This window comes from Aphidius gifuensis, linkage group LG1 (genome assembly GCF_014905175.1).
Source record: "Aphidius gifuensis isolate YNYX2018 linkage group LG1, ASM1490517v1, whole genome shotgun sequence".
NCBI classification, from domain to species: domain Eukaryota; kingdom Metazoa; phylum Arthropoda; class Insecta; order Hymenoptera; family Braconidae; genus Aphidius; species Aphidius gifuensis.
Window position 1 is genome coordinate 2,592,810 of NC_057788.1, and position 23,063 is coordinate 2,615,872.

The 23,063-nt window shown below is 21.9% G+C and overlaps 5 protein-coding genes across 13 annotated transcripts; 1 reads left to right on the top strand and 4 right to left on the bottom strand.

The window, feature by feature from the left end:
- Positions 1-365: 365 nt before the first annotated feature.
- LOC122860916 (RING-box protein 2) lies at positions 366-13,411 on the bottom strand. The gene is made up of 2 exons (XM_044164985.1): positions 13,156-13,411; positions 366-774 (listed from the first exon to the last, which is right to left on the bottom strand). Exons 1-2 carry the CDS (start codon positions 13,310-13,312, stop codon positions 593-595), a joined length of 339 nt encoding a protein of 112 aa, XP_044020920.1. The 5' UTR covers positions 13,313-13,411; the 3' UTR covers positions 366-592.
- Positions 3,319-12,657, top strand: LOC122860911 (facilitated trehalose transporter Tret1-like). Of its 3 annotated transcripts, none has more exons than XM_044164972.1 (6): positions 3,319-4,301; positions 6,494-7,015; positions 9,374-9,499; positions 10,628-10,751; positions 10,835-11,388; positions 11,475-12,657. In XM_044164972.1, the coding sequence occupies exons 1-6, from the start codon at positions 4,230-4,232 to the stop codon at positions 12,060-12,062; spliced, it is 1,986 nt and encodes a 661-aa protein (XP_044020907.1). In that variant the 5' UTR covers positions 3,319-4,229; the 3' UTR covers positions 12,063-12,657. The 3 variants fall into 3 exon arrangements, with proteins under 3 accessions (XP_044020907.1, XP_044020908.1, XP_044020909.1); XM_044164973.1 differs by lacking the exon at positions 3,319-4,301 and adding an exon at positions 6,301-6,420; XM_044164974.1 differs by lacking the exons at positions 3,319-4,301; positions 6,494-7,015 and adding an exon at positions 8,759-9,257.
- Positions 13,412-15,156, bottom strand: LOC122860913 (A disintegrin and metalloproteinase with thrombospondin motifs 1-like). The gene is made up of 8 exons (XM_044164983.1): positions 14,943-15,156; positions 14,741-14,870; positions 14,520-14,677; positions 14,394-14,440; positions 14,205-14,325; positions 13,988-14,140; positions 13,788-13,929; positions 13,412-13,704 (listed from the first exon to the last, which is right to left on the bottom strand). Exons 3-8 carry the CDS (start codon positions 14,558-14,560, stop codon positions 13,534-13,536), a joined length of 675 nt encoding a protein of 224 aa, XP_044020918.1. The 5' UTR covers positions 14,561-14,677; positions 14,741-14,870; positions 14,943-15,156; the 3' UTR covers positions 13,412-13,533.
- Positions 15,157-17,368: 2,212 nt separating this feature from the next.
- LOC122860912 (microtubule-associated protein RP/EB family member 1) lies at positions 17,369-21,200 on the bottom strand. Of its 7 annotated transcripts, XM_044164981.1 has the most exons (7): positions 21,103-21,200; positions 19,931-20,218; positions 19,522-19,786; positions 18,658-18,755; positions 18,440-18,592; positions 18,057-18,148; positions 17,369-17,542 (listed from the first exon to the last, which is right to left on the bottom strand). In XM_044164981.1, the coding sequence occupies exons 2-6, from the start codon at positions 20,195-20,197 to the stop codon at positions 18,104-18,106; spliced, it is 828 nt and encodes a 275-aa protein (XP_044020916.1). In that variant the 5' UTR covers positions 20,198-20,218; positions 21,103-21,200; the 3' UTR covers positions 17,369-17,542; positions 18,057-18,103. The 7 variants fall into 7 exon arrangements, with proteins under 7 accessions (XP_044020916.1, XP_044020917.1, XP_044020911.1 ...); XM_044164982.1 differs by lacking the exons at positions 18,057-18,148; positions 19,522-19,786 and adding an exon at positions 19,010-19,250; XM_044164976.1 differs by lacking the exon at positions 18,057-18,148.
- Positions 21,201-21,551: 351 nt separating this feature from the next.
- LOC122860914 lies at positions 21,552-22,450 on the bottom strand. The gene is made up of 3 exons (XM_044164984.1): positions 22,424-22,450; positions 22,131-22,357; positions 21,552-22,059 (listed from the first exon to the last, which is right to left on the bottom strand). Exons 2-3 carry the CDS (start codon positions 22,279-22,281, stop codon positions 21,617-21,619), a joined length of 594 nt encoding a protein of 197 aa, XP_044020919.1. The 5' UTR covers positions 22,282-22,357; positions 22,424-22,450; the 3' UTR covers positions 21,552-21,616.
- Positions 22,451-23,063: the final 613 nt, after the last annotated feature.

The following is a 23,063-nucleotide window of genomic DNA, read 5'->3' on the forward strand; positions in this document are numbered from 1 at the left end:
TCTCGGTATTTGTTATTAATAGTCATCTGAAAAATTTATTTTTTATTTTGATTATCAATTTTTATTGTGTCTGTGTGTGGGGGGTGTATATATTTAAATTATTATTTTTTCTTTGAATTATTTTTTTTTTTTATAAATAGATAAAAATGAGGTGACAATAAAAAAATATTTAAATTTAACAAGGTCGTTGACGGAAATGTAAATTTGTTAGTGAATAATATTTAATAATTTTATTTGACATTGATAATGATTAAGGAATTTTATTAGAAATAAAAAAATATATATAATGAAGAAATAAATTAATTATTTAAATATTGATTAAAAAAAAAATTAAATAAATATTGCGAAATGAGTAAATAAAGAAATTTTCTATTTTATATTGTATAAATTTTTTTGTTTATTTTTAATTAATTAATGAACAATGTTTTTTCGTTTTTTCTTATACAGTTATAAACAATTTTTAATGAAAGTAAAAAGTACAGAAAAAAATGATTAAAATGAAAATGTTTTTCATAAAAAATCATTCATTTTTTTTTTGGAATTTGTTTTCTTTTCCAACTTTAACAGGTAGTTAATTTGAATTGATGGATAATTATTTTCCCATACGTTGAATTGACCATTCTTGTTGACAAAGTGGACAACGATTATTTTGTTTAACCCAAAGTGACATGCAGCAATAATGAAAGGAATGATTACATTCGCCCCATACAACAACGCAATCTTGTTTTCCAATGAAATCTTTTTTACTCTCAGCTTGACAACGAAGACAAGCATCTGAAACAGATTAAAATAAAAATTAAAAAATATATTTAAACAATATAAACAATATTTAATTATAAACAATAAATTATTTTACAAAAAAAAAATGAAAAAAAAAATTAAATTTCTATTGAATTTTCGAGGCCACAGACTGATGAATTTTTATTATTTCAAAAAATTCATGACACAAACAGATAAGAATAGAAGGAAAAAAAAAAAATTACATAGATAATAAACGACTGTTTGGTACATTGTTTTGAAATAATAAAAAAATCTACAGACAATTTTTTTTTATCATAATAATGGAGATAGTAAAGTGAAGTGTCTCATGTATCATTTGCTTATATTTTCAGACAATAATCAAAATTCACAATAACTCACCAACATATTTAAATGAATAAAAAAAAAAATAAATAAATAATTATTTTATCGATACAACGAAGTCTCTAGAACAATATCTTTTTGTCAATTAAATTTTTAAAATAATAATAACAATGAAAAAAACTAAAAAGAAAAAACACACTTACTCAGCATTTTTTTTTTATTTTCATTTTTTTTTATATACATATTTAAGACAATTGATATAGACATTTAATTGTGCATGTATTGTTGCAAGTTTATTATTACTGATGTATAATGATATCTTAAAAAAAAAAAAAATTAATAATAACAATTTAATGGACAATGTTACCGGTAATTTTCCACTGAGATATTATTATTAACAAGACTGACAAGTACGATCAACTGTAATTTTGATATAAATAATTAAATCATTGATTAATTAATAATTTAAAAATTCACATGTGTTTGAATGCTGATAAATAAAAAATATTGATTATCAGTTATGATATAAAAATGATAATAAAAAATTAACTAAAAGCATTGCAAATAAAGTTTTAATAAATTTATGCATTATTAAATTTAAAAAAAATTAATTTAAAAATTAACTATTAGTGCAATTTATATATTTTTTTTGACGTCATAAATATGAACTTGAAAATTGATAAGATAAAATGATAAACTATCAGCAATATGTAACAAAAAATATTAGCTTTAAAAATATAAAATTAATGCAAAAAAAAAAACAAAGATATTTAAATTTACTTGTTGACATATTTGTTGTTAAAAATTAAATTAAAAAAATGTAAATAATAAGTTTGTTTAGGCATGTATATTTCTAATAATATTAAATAACTAATGGAAATTTTTTTCAAATAAATAAACGACAAACTTTGATGATGATCATCGATTGATTCCAGTCAAATGCTACACATCAAGAATATTCCAGTTAAAAATTGTTGTTGTTATTATTATTGTTTATTAAGATAATAAATAAAATAAATTAGGAGATGATATTTTAAAGTAGAATATTCATAACAATGAATTAAAATAATTGTAAATGTTTTGATCGATGGGGGGTATTTAAATTGAAAATTTTTCCGTTGTTTTTAATTTTATCCTGGAGGGGGGTTTATAACAATTAACCCCCAACATTGAATATTATTATTTGTTATTAAATGACATAACAATATATGCGTATGATTAAATTTCTATATGTTTTATTTTGTAGAATAAATTTAACCAGAATATTCATGATTGATATTACGCTTTAATTGTTAAACGGTATAAAATTATTTGATTTTTAAAATAAAGGGTTTGATTTTGAAATAAAATTATTGAAAATTTATTTGTTAATTAAAGATTTGTGTATATGTATTATCATTGTAATAATATAATTTTATTTTTAATGAATATTTTTTATAGATTAGTATTATTTTCTCTATGAAATTTTAAAAAAATTTAATTTTAAATTTTTGATACCGGAAAATTGGATGATTTTAAAAATTTCAAGAATTTTAAAAATTTCAAGACAGAAACAAAGAATTATTATTAATTAAGAAAAATCAATTTATCGTAATTTATTTATGTTTATATTGTGTCAATATAGGAAGATGAAAAAAACATGTGATGAACCACCTGTTTAATGAGATTGATTTTTTTTCTTTTTTTATCAACCAGACTTGCATCCTGTCATTGATAAGCTTTGTGACGAAAGATTTTTTATTTATTTATTTACTACATTCTATTATTATCAAAAAAATAAAAAAACAATCCATTGCAAAATTGTAAATGAAATAATTAATAGAAATAAAAATACATAGTTAAAAATTAAAAAATGAATACAAAAAAAAAAAAATGTATAAAAATAAGATATTGTTATTTTAAATAATAAAAAAATTTAAATAAATAAATAATAATTGGCTTAACTTGTTACTGATAAATTCACTTATATAATTTATAAATTTTTTTTTTTTTAAATTTATAAAATCATTGTTTTTTTTTTTAAATTTTATTGTTGATTTTAAATTTCGTCACAAATTTTCTTGTCTCCCATATAAATCTTGTATACCAATAAAAAAAAAAAAATTAATTTTTATGACAATTAAATATGTACACACACATACAAATTGATAAATTAAAATAATACTAAATAACCGATATTAAGCGAATTTAACCGAGTAAGTACTGGCGCCTGATCCGAACTCTCAAACGTATATATATAAAAGACGACAAACCCCCAACGTATCTGATAATCAAAGTTGCGAAACAACGAAGAAAGCCTTCCACAAAAAAATAAAATCACTAATTAACAAATTAAACATAAATAAATAAATAAATAAACAAAAAAAATCAAAAATATCATCAAAAATTAAAAAACCAAGAATCAAAAAAAAAAATCAATAAAATCTATAATTAAATTTTTCAACACCTAAAAATAACAATTATCAATCAAAAAAAAATTAATTACTTAATAAACAGTATTAAATTTATTTAAAAAAAATTATTTTCGTATTATTTAAATTAAAAATAACGTGAAAAATAAATTTTGTAAAATTTGCAAAATACAACGTCAGACAAAATTGTTTTTTTTTTTTGTAAAAAAAAATATTTCAAGTGTGTTTTATTATTAAATATAAATATATAAATATATATTTAATAAGAGTAAAAGAGGATACACTTATCACACGTGTATTATCCATGTATGTGTAAAAAAATAAGAGAGAAAGTTGCTGAATGATAAAGACAGTATTAGCAACAGTGTCCAGGTGGAACGTCATACGACGTATAAACGCAGAAACCAAAACCGGTGGATCATAAAACGTTAAATAAATTGTGTTAAAATATCAACCGGCTTGCAATTTACAATTACAGAAATAAAAAAAATTACCAATAAAATACTCTATAATAGATACACATTATAAATAAATTAAAAGTATTTCGAAAATAAAAAAAAACTGTGATTAAAAGTATTTTTTTGTTCGGTTTAAATTTAATTTGTTTTATAAATAGAAAACAAAAAATTTATTAATAATTAAAATTATTCAAATAATTGTGTATATTTTTTATAAGATTAATTTTAATTTTTGCTAATTAATTTTTTAAGTGTTTGATTAATATATTGTTTAAAAATGTCGTCACAAAGGAGACAAATGATGCAACCATGGCCACTCTGTTTGGTATCATCAATATCAAAAAACAAAGTAAGTTAATTATAATTAATGAAATTAATTAATTTTTTTTCATTTATAAACATAAGTTATATTTGAATTTTAAAATAGATTTTTATTGTTATTTGTCGGCATAGAAGAGAATATTTTGATTACTTTTGATATTATTTCTGTATTACATGTGGAATTTATTTTAATATTAAAATTATGTATATTGTTTTATCTTTGTTTGACATCTGTTGTTCATGTATACAGCTGTCTTTCTTAGTTTTTCTGTATAACCCGCGAATTGTTCTGGAAAGTTCCATGCATTTCCGATGGACTACGCCACAAGCTTCGTGGTGGTACTTTTTTATTTATTTTTTATTTTTATATTTTTACTCTTTTTTTTTTTTTTATGCACAATAAGATGGCTGGTTGTGTTTATACACAAAAATATTATCTATAAATTATTTGAGTCAACAAATTTCTTATCTAATTTTTTTTATTAATAGAATTTAATTTTTTTTATTTATTTTTAAATTCAATTTGCTAATTTTTTTTTTTTTTTATATTATAGTTTGGTATTTGAACTATTCAAATGAATTTAAAATTGCATGTTTTTCTATCGGGAAGTAATCCAGTTTGATTGAATTGGAGTAAAAAAAACTATGATTTCCTTGAAAAAGAAAAAAAAAAAAAAATGTGAGAGTCTATGGAACGTGGAAAAAATTAAATACCATATCGAGAGCAATATAAAAATAAAAATATCTGATTCACTGTAAAAAAATATAAGATAAAAAAAACACTTGTTGCAAATTAAAACGACAATACCGACTGAGTAAATTTAATTTAAAAAAAATTTGGCGCAAAAACAAATAAACACATGCAAATATTGGCTCTTTAAATTTCGAATGATAAGAAAAAAAATAAAAATCGGTGTTACATGATGTTTTTTTTTTGTTTTTAATTAAAATGATGAGGTTTTTTTTTTTTTCATTTATATGCCGATTCTAATGAAAATATTTGCATATAATTAAAAAAAAAAATGAAATAAAATCGAGAGATAATTCAAAAGAATAAATGACGAAATTAAAAAACAATTAGGTCATGTACATTTTGCAAGAAAAAAAAATGACAATAATAATTGATATATTAAAGAAAAAAGTTACATGAAAATTAAGAAGACATTTTAATTGATAATAAAAAAAATATGAATAATGAATATATATATAAATTATTGAGAGCAAACGTGATGCTGTTGGCTGATAAGAATAATTTATTGTTAAATGATTATGACGTTATTGATAAATAAATATTATGTTTTATATTAAAAATAAAATGCATAATAGTTTTTTAAATTTGAATTTCTACCTAATTTAACACGTGATATACACACATCTCACGTGTTTATTAATTTTTTTGTTTTATTTATTTTTTAAAAATTATTTACATTTACTGAAATAATAAAACCCTGACATTCACGATTAATGCAATCAGAACGTTTATTAATTTTATACATAAAACATGTTAATCGAAATTATTAAATTTACCGAAAATATGGATTTTTATAATAAAAAAAAAATGGTAATATATTTATTTAAATATAACAATAATTTAAACTATTATTATCAAAAAAAGTTACTACAGTTTAAAAAAGAAGTGCAATCTTTGTTTTTAAGGCATTCAAAAAATAATAAAAATATTTAAAATATATAAAAAACATTAGAAATATATATTTTATAAATTAACAAATTGTAGATTAGTTTTTTCTTTAAATTATTATTATTTTTGCCACGAGTGACGTGAAATAATTCAAGTGATATGTTGCAAAAATTTGAATTCAAAGTTTATTGAGTTGGGTCAAATCATTGGGTTATCATGATTGGCACAAGGGTAAAAGTCAGCCAATCATTAACTGAAAAATAACGCATTTAAACAAAATAATATGATTGGTCAGTTTTTGTTATTTTTTATAAATAAATATTTCTCTCTCAATTTGAAATTATTAAACATTGCACTTTCGTTAATACTATCTTTGTCAATGAACTGATAATAAATTCATATAAATAGTTGAACAATGCTAATTTATCCTTTTAAATAACAAAAATCCGCAGATTGGATGAGTTAAATTTCATATTTTTTTACATTAAAATATTTTTTTAATTAACTTGTAAGTGATGTGATAGAATAGTTAATAATTATTGAAATAAATATAACGTTTTAATTATTTTATTATTCTTCAGGACCGGTCAATTCTACCAAAGTATTATTCAAGGGTTCCAACTCTATCAAGATCAACAACAACAAGCTCCGATATATCACAAGATTGTGCATCAAATACAACATTATTAACAAACGCAAGTCCATTTAATAGTCAACAAGCATTAATTAAAAGTAAAAAAACATCCCAAAAATCATCATCATCATCATCATCAACAACATCTACAACAACAAAGCAACAAACAATTAATAATGGAATAACAAATTTATCAAAAAATCATTATTATGCTGATAATTTAAGACATGAAAATGATTTAACTAAATCACAAATATATAATCCATTGAGTAAAAATTGTGATTATAAACAATTAGAACCACTTGTATCAAAAGAACGTATTGCTATTGAGGATAATAAAATGCTCATGGATTCACAATTACAAATGGAACTTAAAAGTGATAATGAATTGGCAAAAAAAAATAATAAATCAAGATCAAAAAAGGGAAGATCAAAATTAGATGTTGAAATTATCAAGTATCCAAGTCAGGTGAGTGTTTTTAATTTTATTATTTATTTTTTTTTTTTCGTAATTAATTATTTGTTTAATTTAATTATTTGGTACTTGACTAAATTTATTTTTTATTTTATCATTTTTAACTTTATCAAATTAAGTGCTAATTAATTCTTTTTTTTGACTAAAATTATTTGCACACAAATAAATAGCCTTCAATTGTAATTTTTTTTTTTTTTTATGTAATATTTATTTTTTTCGTTGATAATTATGTCGTAAAAATTAATAAAATCAAGTCGATAACCTTTGATAACCTTGGCTACTTGTTGAAGTAGAAAATATATCTATTAATTTAATTTTTTTTTCATAATTATTTTAATAAGATTAAATTAGGAATTACCCAATTAAAAAATTAATTTTGATAATTAGAATAATAAAAAATTCATTTTTTAAAATGATAAAAATAAGAAATATATACAGCTTGTTAAAGATAAAAATTTTACTTTTAAATTTTGAATAAAAATCTTATTCTTTTTAAATTAATTATAATATTTGCATTAAATATTTAAAAATTATTATTTTTTTTTTTCTCACATGATTATAATTAAAAACGTCATAATAATGACATTTCATCTCAGACACAAAAACAAATATGAATTTTTAAATAAGATAAATAAAAAAAATATTTTATTTTGAAAAAAAAAAACACAAAATACAGAGATAATAATTGAGAGCACGAACAAAAAAAAAATATATATCCAAATTTATTCTTAATTTATCTGAGATGTAATTTTTGATAAAAAATTAATTTTTCAATTTAAAAAAAATTAATTTGATGACATAAATTCAATAGAATATCTAAACAATTATTTTCAAGGTTTTTCATCATCACCTGAATTTAACCAATGGCATTGATAAAAGGTGACCCTAACAGATGTCTTATACAGGTGCCATATATCAATAGATTATTAACAAAAAAAAATCATTAAAAATAACAAAAAAAAAAACATTTATTATCCTTTAAACAATAGCTGCGTAATAATTATTTAAAATAGCAAGCATCTTATTTAATTTACAACTGTACTTTATTAAATTTATGTCATCAAATTAATTAGATAATTAAAAATAATAACAATTCACAATATTAAAATTAACAAATTCATTTAATATTTATTTATTTGTTAATTATTATTATTCATTTGCCAGGTTGACCTCGATATAATTAGAAAAAATTAATAATTTCTTGAGCCTGTTATTTAAATAAATAAACCAAAAACTGTATTGAGTTTATCAAATCAATACAACGTGATAGAAAAAAAAAAAAATTGGATGTCTAATAAATTCATGACTTAAATAAATCATTACAGGGAATTCCCATCATCATGAAAAATCGTAATCATGATGGCTTTGAAACAATAGTAAGGAAGAGAATTAAAAAAAAAAAACTAAATAATAAATAAAACGTGATTAGATTGTCAAATTATTTTTCTTCAATGGTCAAAGAACCGGAAGTATGTTAAAAAATTCATTGACAAACATTGGTAAAAATTAAAATTAAAAAAAATTTACGTTGAGGTGGATGAAATCATCAACAAGTTAAATATCATCATGTCTTGAATTAAAATATATATAATAATAATAGTCATTTAAAATTATTAAAAAAAAAAAAAAAATAATAAAGGTGGGGAAGTTTAAGGAGGGGTTTAATATCAGCCCCCTTATGACAATACCGCCAAAGAGCTATATAAGAGTTCTTGTAAAGTATCGATAGCTTGCATTTTAAAATATCATACATTGAAAATAACTTGTTTTAAAAATATTTTAAATAACAAAAAATTAATTATTATATTTTACAAAAACGTTAAAATAGATAATTTAAATTAATATATATATTTTATTTATGACTGTTAATAATTCAAGTATTTAAATGAGAAAATAAAATTTTTAATGTGTTAGTGATTTGAATAGAAAAATAAAAGAGAAGGAGAGTTTCTAATATTTTTATTTTTAATGATAAAGTTGTGTGACAAAAAGGTGACTAATAAATTTAGTATTTAGTTATTTTATATTTTTTTTTTCGGACACATACGTGTGTAAAACGTGGAGGTGTTAGCATCATCAACATCTTTGTATTTTCATTGTTTTATGTATATTTTTTTTTTAATTAAAAAGTGTTTAAAAAAAATTAATTACAATGAAAATTTTAATACGTGCTGATACTCATGTTAATATTCAAGTACCAGGCAATACCCCAGTGCCGGCATATACATTTAGTCAGGTACAAAATAGTTAATTAAAAAAGATAAAATATAAATTAAGCTATGATTTTATGTGAGTTACAATGACTCTGTAAATTTTTTAAAAAATAATTATATTTATAATTGTTTTTCAAAGGTAATTGCTGCACTGAGTGTATCACTTGGATCAATGGTTGTTGGTTTTTCAAGTGCCTACTCATCACCAGGTATTGATTCCATGAATCAAACAGCAATTTTTCGTGATGAAATAAATACAAACTCGGTGAGTATTTAAAATAAAATTATTATTAATAAATAATTGTTGTTTATTGACACAAAATAAATAGGTTAATTAACTTGTTAAGAAAATTTAACCCATCATCATGTGCGTCAATGATTTGTGTGAGTGTGTTGATATATAATGAAAAATAAAAAAGACAATTATTTTTAGAGGATTGTCAGGGGCACGTTTTAATTATTTGTCGTTGATATTTAATTGACTGTTGAATATAAATAATAATTTAACAAAAAAAAAAAATAAATAACTGTGACATGTTATGAATTGAGATTCAATAAACCAAGTGTAATTGAAGGATATAGCCACATGGCCTTTTTGCCATGCACATCACATATCAACTTATTGTTGACCTTTATCAGGGACATTCACTCGATGGATATGATTTTTTATAATTTTATTTAATTATGATATTGTTTACTCATTCAAATAATTTATTAATCTTTTTTTTTTTTATATATTAAACAGTGATTTTTAATTTTTAATCAGACGAAAAATATATTATACACCTCGTGCTTCATTTACTCAACTGACTTGTCTTGTTTTATTTATTTCTTTTTTTATTTTTAATTAATTAAATACTTGTTAAATCACCTGATCATGTGTTGTTTTTTTTTTTTTTTTTTTTTCTTTTAATTTTTCAAGAGGTTAAGGGGTGTGTTCATTATTATCGGAAATTTTTACCTGGGATTTGACTTAATTACTTTGCCACCTGGTGGCTCGGAAAACAAAGCTGTTTTGTCAATAGAAATTTCAAGTTATAAGTTTTATAATTAATTCAAATGAAGCTATTTTTTTTAATGTAATAATTCAAATTAAAATATAAAAAATGGCTTTTGATTTTACTTGTGTTTTGATATTTCGAAGAATGATTGATTCGAAAAAAGAACTTTACGAGATTTAAAAAGATTCTAAAATATTTCGAAATTCCATATAATTTGTATTTTTTAAAATTTAATTCGAATCAAATCTGTTGAAGGAATTTAAATAGATTCCATTGAATATTTTCATGATCGCAGATTAATAATTTTTCAAAGATTTTAGTAATAATTTGTACCAGAATCCACGAAATCTTCTCTAATTTTATTTGTTTTTTTTTTGTTTAAATTTTTTCAGGCATCATGGATTGGTTCAATACTTCCATTACTTGCATTATTCGGTGGTATTGCTGGTGGACCATTTATTGAATATCTCGGAAGAAAAAGAACAATTCTTGCAACAGCATTTCCATTTATCATAGGTAAATTGATATTTAAAAAACAAAAAGAAATTATAAATTGTATTAATAAAATACTAATTAATCAATAAATTAAATTTAAATAGGATGGTTGACAATAGCAATGGCACAAAATGTTATAACAGTATATATTGGTCGTGGAATATGTGGTTTTTGTGTTGGTGTTGCATCATTATCATTACCAGTATATCTTGGTGAAACAATACAAGCTGAAGTACGTGGTACACTTGGTTTATTACCAACAGCATTTGGTAATGTTGGTATATTACTTTGTTTTACTTCTGGTATGTTTGTTGATTGGTCAACAATAGCATATATTGGTGCAGGATTATCAATTCCATATCTTGCATTAATGTTTGGAATACCAGAAACACCAAGATGGTATATATCCAAAGGAAAAGTTAAAGAAGCACGTAAATCATTACAATGGTTACGTGGTAAAAATGTTGATATTAGTGATGAATTATCATCAATTGAAGATGCTAATGCCAATTGTGAAAAACATTCAGCTCAATCACCAGTATATGAAATGTTAAAAAAAAAAAATTTAAAACCATTATTAATATCACTTGGTCTTATGTTTTTTCAACAATTTTCTGGTATAAATGCTGTTATATTTTATACTGTACAAATATTTGAGGTACGTATTTATAATTTATTAATTATTATTAAAATTATTTCCTAATAATAATGTTAATTTTGTTTGTTGTTTAATTAATAATTTAGATGGCTGGTAGTTCAGTACCAAAAAATACAAGTACAATTATTGTTGGTATTGTTAATTTTGCATCAACATTTATTGCAACTGCATTAATTGATAGACTTGGACGTAAAGTATTACTTTATATAAGTACAATTGCAATGATAACAACATTATTTTCACTTGGAACATTTTTTTATATAAAAGAAAAATATCCTGATGTTGATATAATTAATTATGGCTGGGTACCATTGACAAGTTTAGTTATATTTGTTATTGGTTTTTCACTTGGTTTTGGTCCAATACCATGGTTAATGATGGGTGAAATATTACCAGCAAGTATACGTGGTCCAGCAGCAAGTGTTGCAACAGCATTTAATTGGTTTATTGTATTTACTGTTACAAAAACATTTCAAGATACAATGTCAGCAATTGGTGCTGGACCAACATTTTGGATATTTGGTGCAATTTGTTGTGTTGCATTGATATTTGTTATAATATGGGTACCAGAAACCAGAGGTAGATCACTTGAAGAAATTGAAAAAGGTATGAGTGGTCCAGTTAGACGAATGAGTGCTGTTGCTAATATGAAACCAATGCCTGCTGGTTGCTAGTGTTTTTAAAATTTATTTTATATTTTTCATTGTTTATTATTAAATATTTTATAGAATGTTATTTTTGATTAAGCTTATTATTATTGTCTTTGATTAAAGCTTTAGCTCTCTTTCTTTTTCTTTTTCTTTTTTCCCCAACACAATTTCATCAATCTCTTTTCTTTAAACTCTTTTTTTTTTTTTATTTCCATCTGTCATTATTATTTTTAAATGATCAAATTACATTTTTACTATAAAATTATTTCTTTTAAAGTTAAAAAAAATTAGATTTTAATTAACAATCAAAGCAATAATGATAGCCAAAATTTAAATTAGCTATCTGTATTTAATGAAGAACAAAAAAAATATAATAGTAATAATTATTAGATTGATAATCAAACGTTAGAAAAAAAAAAAAAAAACAAAAGAAATATTGAATATTTTATTTTATCATGTGATTTAAAATTAATGATAATAATCTCGTAATAATAATTGCTATTTGATGATGATGATGATGAAATAATAAGCAGGTCCTTATGAGTATGACTACCTCATGATTGGGATGATATATATATATTTTTTGATAAATATATGAGCATAAATTTATTGAATGAAATTAATTATATAATAACAGGGTTATTAAAATTAATTAAACATATGATCTTAATAATTTTTAATTATATTTTTTAGTACTTAAATAGTTGGAGGAGCATTTAAAGATTTAATTTCCTTTTTTTTTTTTTTTCTTTATCTCATTGTATTCACATACACACACAATCACTTGTAAATATTCAAAATATTGTTACTATTATTATTTTAAAAAAATCATTTATGTTATATAATTTTAATGAAATTATTATTGGAATTTTATTTCTACAGAATATATTTGTATAAAATATATATTTGTAAATATAATGCCAAATTGTAGACTCATGTTTTTCGATATACAAAAAATATAACAAAAACATTTTGTAAAAAAAAGAAAATGTACCTACGTTAATAAAAAAATTAAAAAAAAAAAAAAAAAATTGTTTATTGTAAGTACATTGATTTAAATCAAATTGATATTTATTTATTGTTATTTAGATGATTAAAAATAATTAAATAAACATACCCATAACTTGGACACGACAAATGGCACAAGTATCACACTCGACATCCCAGCTCCACATTGCAACTGCATTCCATTTTTTTAATGTAAATAATTTATCACTTTTAGTATTATCAGCATCAGTACGTTCTACATTATCTTGATCACCACAATCAGCCATTATTAATTAACTTAAATTTAATTATTAGCCAACAATAATTAAAAACTTAACAAACTGTCGACAATTGTTTTGATGTTTTATTTCAGATAAAAGGTTAGAACTTAGATTATTATTATTTTGTTTTCATTGATAGTACATATAAAATGGCGCTGTTTACAGCTTTATTATTATTATATTTATTTTCTGATTGATATTTTTTTTTATTGAGTTTAAACAAATATTTATAACATGTTTTTATCAATTGGCATGCATTTTTGATTGATGCAATGTTTACCAGCACCACAATATGTACCACCAAGTGGTGCACCAGAATCTTTACAATTTCTTAAAAAATCTGGTATGGGAAATGAGCTCTCCCAGCAATAAAGTACCTCACATGTTGTTTTACTTTCCTGTAATGAATAAATTTATTATTTATATATTAATAAAACTACTATATTTTTTTTTTAAATTGAAATATTATAAAATTTCTTACATCACATGTATCAGTAAATTTACGTGATTTACACTGATCCGAAAGACTAACCATATGTCCAGGTAAAATATGTGGTACTATATTTATACTTGGTTGATTATCCAATAATGAATTATTCAACCAACATCCATACTGTTTATTTCTAATAAAAAATAAAAACTTCATTATCAATTGAATCAATTTAATTGGATAAAACTTACTTGAGTATTGTTAATATTTCATCAACACTGCAAGATGACCATGTGTCACTGTTTGGTCCATACATGTGCTCAGTATTTGGGTTCATGATAGAACCATCAGGTGTACATGATGTATTTCTAATAGTTATTTGACCATCATCAACTGCTCCTAAACTAAAAATACATATATAATATTATTGCAATAATGAATGTAGAAAAATACAATTAAAATTCTTACATGTGTGCTGTTTCATGAGCAGCAACTAGAATTCCATAAAAATCATTTGCATCATAAATAATTGCTATTGGACTTTCAGTTGACTTGTCATTGTTACATGTTTGACCAATAAATGCTCGTCCTAAATACAAAAAAATTAAGATAATTATATGTAATATATTAATTTAAAAAAAAAATAGAATTACATACCAGAACTGGAGGCATTATTACAAGAATCTGGTTGACATAATTCTAGACTATGTATAAAAAATAATATTAATATATATATCATTGTAATTTAATAGAAATATAATATAAATTGTTTTTTAAACTTACTCTGTCTGAGTAATGGCAATGTCCCATGTTGAATTGAACATTTTTTGTTGATTTTTTTGACTCAAAAAATATTTAAATTCACGTAATGCTATATCACTGTTGACATATTTACCATTTGGTTCAAATGAATCTTGAAGATACGGTGCAGCCCATTTATTCTTAATGTTATAATAAATATTAATTTAAAAAGTTAAAATAATTTTTGTTTTTAATAAACTTACATTTCCAATAACAACACCAGAGATGTGAAATTTTATTGCTGGATTAATAAAATCATTGAATTTTAAATTAACTGCATTCCAAAATGAAACAAGATAAACCAATAATTTATACAGACGAAGATCTGTTTCTCTATTAAAAATAAACATAGTCACATTATTGAAACAGCTATAATTAATTTTTAGATTAATTGAGATAACTTACGAGACGTATTCAACTCGATAATTTATAAATAATAAAATTTTTATGTTGACTGGATCTGGACCAGTGTAAGGAGGTGATTCAATTTTTTTTGTTACCAGATAGCTTTTTACTGGATTAGGCTCTTTTTTGTATGCTAAAATAATATTAGATATTAATTATTATTAAATTATATAAATTAATGTTATTAGATTTTTTTTTACATGGTTCAACATTATCCAAATTAACTGCAATATGATAATTTTCTATAAATTGAGTGTCAGCACTTCTAGAAACACGTGAATTTTTTGATTTTTTAAAAAATTCTTTCCATTTTTCAATGACAGATAAAGGTGCTTTATATACTGTTAATTTACTTGATCGATCTCTTATATGCATCATCTATAAAATGAAAAATTGAATTAATTTTTTTTGTATTTTTAAATAATAAATTTTAAACTTACAAATTCAATGCTGTCATGTTTTGAATTTTTTATGGCAATAACTTCTGCCATATTATTTGGATCTTCATAGAATGCCAAGGCATCATGTAGTGTCTAAAATAAAAAAAATAAATATTAATAAAATATATAGGTATTATTAAAATGTATTAATTTACATCATTATCAAGACGAGTGTATTGAACATTTAATGAGCCATTTCCTGTGGCAAACCATATTGGTGTATTCATTGAAAAAGCAGTTTTTTTTTTATTCAATTCTAATCTTACTGATTTTCCAAAAGCATTAAATTTTAATATATTTCTGTCATCTTTAGTTTCTCGTGTTTTAATTGAGTGTCCAATTTGCACAAGCTCATAATCTGGAACTAATTTTTTTCAATTAAATTATCAATAAGTCAATAATAAGTTTTCATTTTTTTAAAAAAATTTTAAAAAATTTATTATTACCATTTGTATCAAAAGTTCCAAAAATTGATTTACGTTCTTCTGGACTTATATTCAAGTGAAACTAGAATAAAAAAAGACAGATTTATTTTCTTTGCTTTTTTTTCATTTTAATAATAATTTAAAATAGAAAATTAATTACCTTGGAATATACTGTTTTCAGCATGAAGACAAAAATTAAAATTTCATAGATCTTCATTGCTGTACTTGGCAAACAACAGAAATAATTTTTTTTCAATACTCACACAATTTCGGCTTTAGTGTTGAATCGTTGGCAAAATTAAACTTATAATTTTCTTAAAAATTACATCTCTTTTTATACCAAAAATTTTTATCTATTATCTACATTATATATTCAAAATCAAATAAAAAAAAAAAAAGACAAAACTTTAATGATAAAATTGATAAAAATATAGTTATATAAATAAAAAACATTAAAATTTGATAGTAATAAATCATAAAAATACAGTTTAAATTTTTTAAAAACATCTATTTTAGTTCAAATATTTGCTTTTACTTGAAAAATATGACAAATAATTTAGAAATAATTTTTTTTTCCTCTCCATATTAAAGCTAAAATAATTTTTGCTTTATTAAATGCGTTAATTACATTTTGAAAATTTATTATGTTCTTAACAGATATATTAATTCTTTTATTTCTTTTATCATTATCAAATTAATAATTTACATTAAAGGTGAAAATAATTTATACACCTATTTTTTTATTAATATAAATATTGAAAATCATTATAACTTTATGAAATTAATTCCAAGTAATTAATCATCATTAAATTATATTTTTTTCAAATATTCAAGTAATGAAAAGTTGTTATTATTATTGAGCCAAACTCATTGAATATTAAACAATGAATTTTTTTTATCTTTTTTTATTTTAAAACAAAGAAATTGGTGGTACAATTTGAGTTATTCATTTTTATTTCTTGTGCTTGACGACACATTTATTACAACTCTTCAAGTAGGCAGTTTTTTTTTTTTTTTTTCATTTATCTGTATTTGCAAAATACTTAATTACGTGCTGACGTAGTTGCTTGTTTGTTTTTTGATACATAGAAAAAGAAATCGTGTGAGTTTATATCTCCGGTATAAAAAAAAAAAAAATAAAATGAAAAAAAAATACATATAAAAGTTGAATTAAAGATTAACAAAATTACCTTTGATATATTTAAATTTTTTTTAACTATTATTTTATCAATTATGTTTATGATTTAATTTATAACTTTAATAATTTATTATTTTTTTAAATTGCCAAATATATTGTGATTCAATCAAATTATTATGCACATTATGAATATTTTTTTTTTATATATTTTTTTATTTATTTCTAGTTTTTTTTCTTTTTTTTTTTTATTTCATTCTTATGCTCAATAAATATATCATTATTATTTCCATATATTTTTTAACTGGTTTGCGGATTGTTGTTTATAATAACACAAAATTGAGACATAGAAATATTAGAAAAAAAAAAAAAAAAAAAAGTTCATAATCAGTAAATAGAAATGAGAATAAAAAAATATTATACGAACAATTGAAAAATAGAAAACCAAAAGTATTTTGAAAATGAAAAATAAAATAATAATAATAATGTATTTAGGTGTCTTGAAGATTTTAAAAGGTAGTTAGAACATCAGGGCTAGTACTCTTCATCATCTGGGGCAAGTCCATCTCCCTCCAATTCTTCTGGTGGTGCAAATCCATCCTGAAATACGAATATTTAAATTATTAAAATTACTAAAATCAAATAAAATAACAATAATTAAACCTGTTAAAAGAAAACGATTAAAATAAAAACATATATAAGTTTATTTATTAAATAATAAAGCAAATAAAAAATAAATAAACCTTAATCCCAAAATGACGATAAAAACAAAACTGATAAATAAAAAAAAAATAGAAAAGAAAGTATGAAAAAGAGACAACACAAAATATTTGATAAATAAAAATAATGTAAAAAACATTCCCCTACAATAAAATAAGAAAATTTTAATAATTAATTTTAGATAGATCCATAAGAAAGCCTTTTAGAAATAAAAATAGTATCGCAGCACCGAGAAGAAATCCCTGTTTAAAATAACAAATTTGCATATCAATAAATTTGAAGAAAATAAAATATCTTTCTCTCTTCACAAATCTAAATAAATTTTTTATTTATTTTTTTATATATTTTTTTCAAGATTGCCAAGGAACGAGGATCTACAATTCTCACGTTTTACCTTAAAATTATATCTTGATTAAACAAAATATTATCAAGAATGGTTGATTAATATTCAGTTGGTTCCTCGTCTGTCTGGCGATTTCCATTTTCCTGAAATCATTTTGTTCATAAACGTGTCGCTTCTTTTTGTTCAAAATTTTACACTTCTTTTTTATTTATATAAATATTTTTTGTCCTTTTTTATTTAATAATAATTCCCACGTTTTAATAATTATAATTTTAATAAAGCAAAATTGAAAATAAAATTAAAAAGAATAACTTAGTAATGAATTAATAAAAAATTTTAAAAAATAAATAAATAAATAATATACATAATATGAAGTTAGTGAGGTAATATATACATAATGATAAAATAAGTATAAAAATTAATTAGTTAATTACCTCAGTAGCATAAAGTATTTCCAAAATTTTGGATATAATTGGTGATGGTTCATCTTCACATTCTTGGCATATTAATTCAATGTCTCTTAATTTGCCAAAATAAAAATCACGTTCTTTTTCAAGACCATCAACCATAATTTTGTAATCAGCAACCTGTTTAAATTAATATAATTAATAAGCAATTAATTTTATAATTATTATTTAAGCTAAATAATTACTTGAGCTGTAAGTTCATCAATTTTAACATCACCACCACGATGATTACCAGTTGGTCCAGGTCTCGTTACTGTAGTACGTGCTGGTTGAATTTTGTTAACTAAAAAAAAGATATTAATAAAAATTATTATCTACTGCATATATTTTTCAAAAATGAATATAAACGAAATAAAAAAAGCCATGCAATTAGTGTTGTGTGAAAAACATACATAATAATTAAAATAAACAATTAAAAAATAATAAATTAATTAAATAAAATTATTAATTATTGCGGAATATTATATCCCCCTTTGAATTATCATCAAGTTAATTAATTTTCTTTTTAATATGTAATATAAACAAAAATTTAAATACCAGGTGCACGAGTGGGTGCAATTGGCTTTGCTGGTGGTTCACGTGGTGTTGGTCGTTTAACCATGCTACTTCCACGAGGTACATTGGTACCACCATTACCCATTGGTTCATTATTTCTCATAGCAAGTGCATCATACGCTTCATTACCAGAATAATTTGCATCGAAAAATTTTTTGAACCATTGTAAAAATTCAAAATTATCCTGAAAACGTCCCTTAACCAATTTGTCAATTGGTACAATCTGTAATTAACAAATAAAAAAGAAAAAAAAATAATAACAAACAACAACACAAAAAATAAATTAACAAATAATAAAAAATAATATAAAATAAATAATAATAAACAAATTAAATAAATAATAATTTAAAAAACAAAAAGAAAAAAAAAAATGGTGTTTTGGGTGTGGTGTATTCCAGACGTAATGATTTATAATATCTAATGTAAATAAATTGAAATAAAATGTGCAAAAATAAAAATATATAATGATGATATTATTTGAGACAATAAAATACCCGTCTGTCTTTGAATAATATTTCGTTGTTGATTATATCTCGGTTGTATTTGTGATACTTTTGTTGGTGGTGCTAATTGTACCAATGATGGATTTGATAAATTATGACAACCATCAACACCAGAACCAAGTGGAATTCTTCCACGTGCTTCAAATGCATCATACTCAACACCATCATAATTTGCATCAAAGAATTTTTTAAACCATTGTAAAAATTCAAAATTATCCTGGAATCTTCCCTTAATCAGTCTGTCCACTGGAATCACCTGTACCCATCATTCATTTTTTTTTTTTTTTTTCTTTTTATTATTATTTATATCTCAAGACAAGTATAGCTAAATGTTATTAATTATTTTGTTGTTTTTTTTTATATTAATATACTACTAATTTATAATAGAGACTACACTAACCTTGTCGACATTCATTTTTTTAAATCCACCTTGAAGAATTTTAAAATTTTGTATGTATTCATGCTCTAAATTTGTTCTGAATTTAACACGTTTTAATGGTACACTGTTTGGAAAAAGCATATCCATAAATTGACAATAAACAGCACCAGTACATAATTCTTCAATTTTTGTAAATGATGATTGAAGACAATCATTTACCCAGGCAAGCATATCATGACGACTGAGATTATCAGTTGTCACATTTGTAGCATAAACATTAACTGCCATTGTTGATCAACAATTCTCTTTCTATAAAAAAAAAGTCAATCAATTAATTAAAACATTATTAATAAAAAATTAAAATTAAAAATGTTGCTTGCTAGATTATCAAGACAGCAAGAGAAAGTCTCACTCTACACCTAGTTATAAACCAAAATATGATTAGAAAAAAAAATATTTATTAAATGGAAAAATTAGAAAACCGACAAATAATAATAATTAGTTAATTATAAAAATGAGCAGCTTGATTTTAGATTATAATTTCTAACCACAAAATAAACTTGATTGACAAAGGAAAAAAAAAAAAAAAAAATTGAGTAATTTGCTGATATTTTCTGTAATTAATTAATTTCAAGGATAATAATTAATAATTTTACTTGTAGTTTTATTATAAAAATATAAAAACAAATGTATTTAGCAATTTTAATTGAATGTTTAACAATTTATTGAAGTTTTTGACTCACTGATACGGCAAATAGTTTTGATGACAAATGCACAAAATTAAATGAAATAATATTTATGAAAAATGAAGTCACGCAAGGAAAAATATAATAATTACATACATAAATAATTTAATATTCACACAGGGTGAAAAAGAGATGAAAAAATATAACGGTTGATAGTGATTGCCTTTTTATAATAATATATTTGTCTTCGTCTTTCTCTCACAATGTCTTCCACAAACAGCTTCAGTTTGCCGACACACAAATGGCTACAAATTAAATGGAGAAAAAAAAAAAATGATTCTCTCTTTTTCACTCCTGATTAAATATAAAAGTACACATGTAATTAAAATTATTAATTGGTTAATATTAATTATATTAAAATAAATATTAATTATAATTTACTTTTATTTAATTAGATGAATAGTCTCTTGTTAATATGGAAAAAACAAAAAATTTATTTAATCGTACCTGTCAAAACGCCCGGAGAATATTGTAAAGCATGAAAGCGGTTTCTAGGCTAGTCCATTGTGAAGCTAGTCAATTATCAAAAATTACAGCTTTTTTTTTTTTTTAATATTGGCAAGTGTGGAGAATGAACTTGGCTTGTTTAAAAAAATCTGTCGATATTGCAGAGCATTGCAGAGAAAAAAATTTGAATCATTTTGAATGCATCCTTTTGATCTAAAAAAAAATAAAAATACTTGAAATTAAATTTTAAAAATTGAATTATAATTTCATCTACATGTTATTTTAATATTAGAAAAAAAAAATTTATTAATTTTTTGATTATTTAGGTGTTTTAAATGAAAATAGAAAGATGATTAAATTTACAGAACAATTAAATTAGTTTTTATAAATAATAAAAGTTTTTTGTTACATTTATTTTATAATAAATATATGTATATTTGTTTCTCAGTATTAAATATAAAATGTAAATATTTAATTACATGATTTTCTTATTTTAAAATGTATATATAAAATATTAATTTGTTAATTCTTTGAGTGTTGTGAGTGAAAATATTGCAACAAAACTGAGACTGTATTGACTCAAATCATCATATGGTATATCAAAAGAGTCACATAAAGTTTCCACAAAATATCTATTAAATACATAAGCTAGTATAAAATTAATACAACTAAATGATCCATTGTTTAAACAAACAAATAATATTATTAATAATTGTAAATTAATTGTATGATTTAATAATTTTTTTGTCATTTGACGTTCTTTTTTTGGCATTATTTCATAAACAATTGGTAAAGTTGTTAAAATTAATAATAATGACTGACGAAGTAGATCATCAACATGACATTTACATGATATTTCATTGGATAATATTGCAAATGGTATTATCTCAACGATATTTGAAAATATATCATAAAATTTACGAAATGATCTCTTGACAATAATGCCACCATTGCTACCTAAAAACAAATGTTAATTATATTATTTAAACATTAAAACAAAGCTATTATTTTTGTATATAAAATTTTACCAAATCTGAATAATCCAATGATTGAATGAATGATGTATATTTGATAGGCACGAAGTGTCAATGTTGTGTATGCATCACCAAGATATTTTATACACAAAATCATCACAATTAATTTAACAAGATGTGCAATAAAACCTCCAGTATTAGCCATTATTTAATTATTTTCTTTTACAATTAAACTTTAATCAAGCTAATTTATTCATCAACAACAATGAAATATTTTCTTTCTGTTTAAAAAAAAATAAAATACAATAATTAAATTTACAAAAAACAAATTTACAATAAACACTTACCAAATATTATTTTTTATTAATTAAAAAATCTAAATAATTTATTAAATTATTTTTAAAAAATTTATCTTCATTGTTGTCATATTATTATTATTATTTATTTATTTTTGACAGATGATTATTTACAAAATAATAAAAAAATCTAACCTCAAAAAAAAAACAAAACAAATCAAAAAGTGTTATTATTTTTGAGTAATTATTATAAAAAAATATAAATAATTATAAATAGTTGTTGCTAGTTATAAATAATATTATTAACAATATAATTTTTTTAATTTTTTAATGGTAAAAAAAAGAGGAGCACCTGTAGCACCAGACAAAAATAAAATACTCCATTTCACACACGTGTAATATACTCCATATTTTGTGTCTCACTTTGACAAATATATTTTCTATGTATATATATAAATTCACCATTATTAAAATGAAATAGAAGCACACAAATGTCAACACAACAGACAAAGATAAATAATTGATAAACAATAATAATACGCGTGCGTAGATAAAGTAGAAATAGGTAGGATGGTAAAAAAGGGCGAATCTCAGCGCATGCTCAGTAACAATCGATAGACTTTTAGGAACGCCATAAAATATATATATACACACACATACACATAAAAAAATAATCTATCTATTGATGTAC

Coding starts and splice junctions, on each gene's coding strand:
- LOC122860911 (XM_044164972.1), top strand. CDS start 4,230: ATGTCGTCACAAAGGAGACAAATGATGCAACCATGGCCACTCTGTTTG. Junction 7,016..9,373: donor TTATCAAGTATCCAAGTCAG/GTGAGTGTTTTT, acceptor TGTTTTTCAAAG/GTAATTGCTGCACTGAGTGT. Junction 10,752..10,834: donor AGCATTTCCATTTATCATAG/GTAAATTGATAT, acceptor AAATTTAAATAG/GATGGTTGACAATAGCAATG.
- LOC122860916 (XM_044164985.1), bottom strand. CDS start 13,312: ATGGCTGATTGTGGTGATCAAGATAATGTAGAACGTACTGATGCTGAT. Junction 775..13,155: donor TTGTCGTGTCCAAGTTATGG/GTATGTTTATTT, acceptor AATCTGTTTCAG/ATGCTTGTCTTCGTTGTCAA.
- LOC122860913 (XM_044164983.1), bottom strand. CDS start 14,560: ATGTTCAATTCAACATGGGACATTGCCATTACTCAGACAGA. Junction 14,326..14,393: donor TAATAATGCCTCCAGTTCTG/GTATGTAATTCT, acceptor TTTTGTATTTAG/GACGAGCATTTATTGGTCAA. Junction 14,141..14,204: donor GCTCATGAAACAGCACACAT/GTAAGAATTTTA, acceptor ATGTATTTTTAG/TTTAGGAGCAGTTGATGATG.
- LOC122860912 (XM_044164976.1), bottom strand. CDS start 20,197: ATGGCAGTTAATGTTTATGCTACAAATGTGACAACTGATAATCTCAGT. Junction 18,593..18,657: donor TTGATGAACTTACAGCTCAA/GTAATTATTTAG, acceptor TAATTTAAACAG/GTTGCTGATTACAAAATTAT. Junction 17,543..18,439: donor AAATACTTTATGCTACTGAG/GTAATTAACTAA, acceptor TTCGTATTTCAG/GATGGATTTGCACCACCAGA.
- LOC122860914 (XM_044164984.1), bottom strand. CDS start 22,281: ATGGCTAATACTGGAGGTTTTATTGCACATCTTGTTAAATTAATTGTG. Junction 22,060..22,130: donor CATTGGATTATTCAGATTTG/GTAAAATTTTAT, acceptor ATTTGTTTTTAG/GTAGCAATGGTGGCATTATT.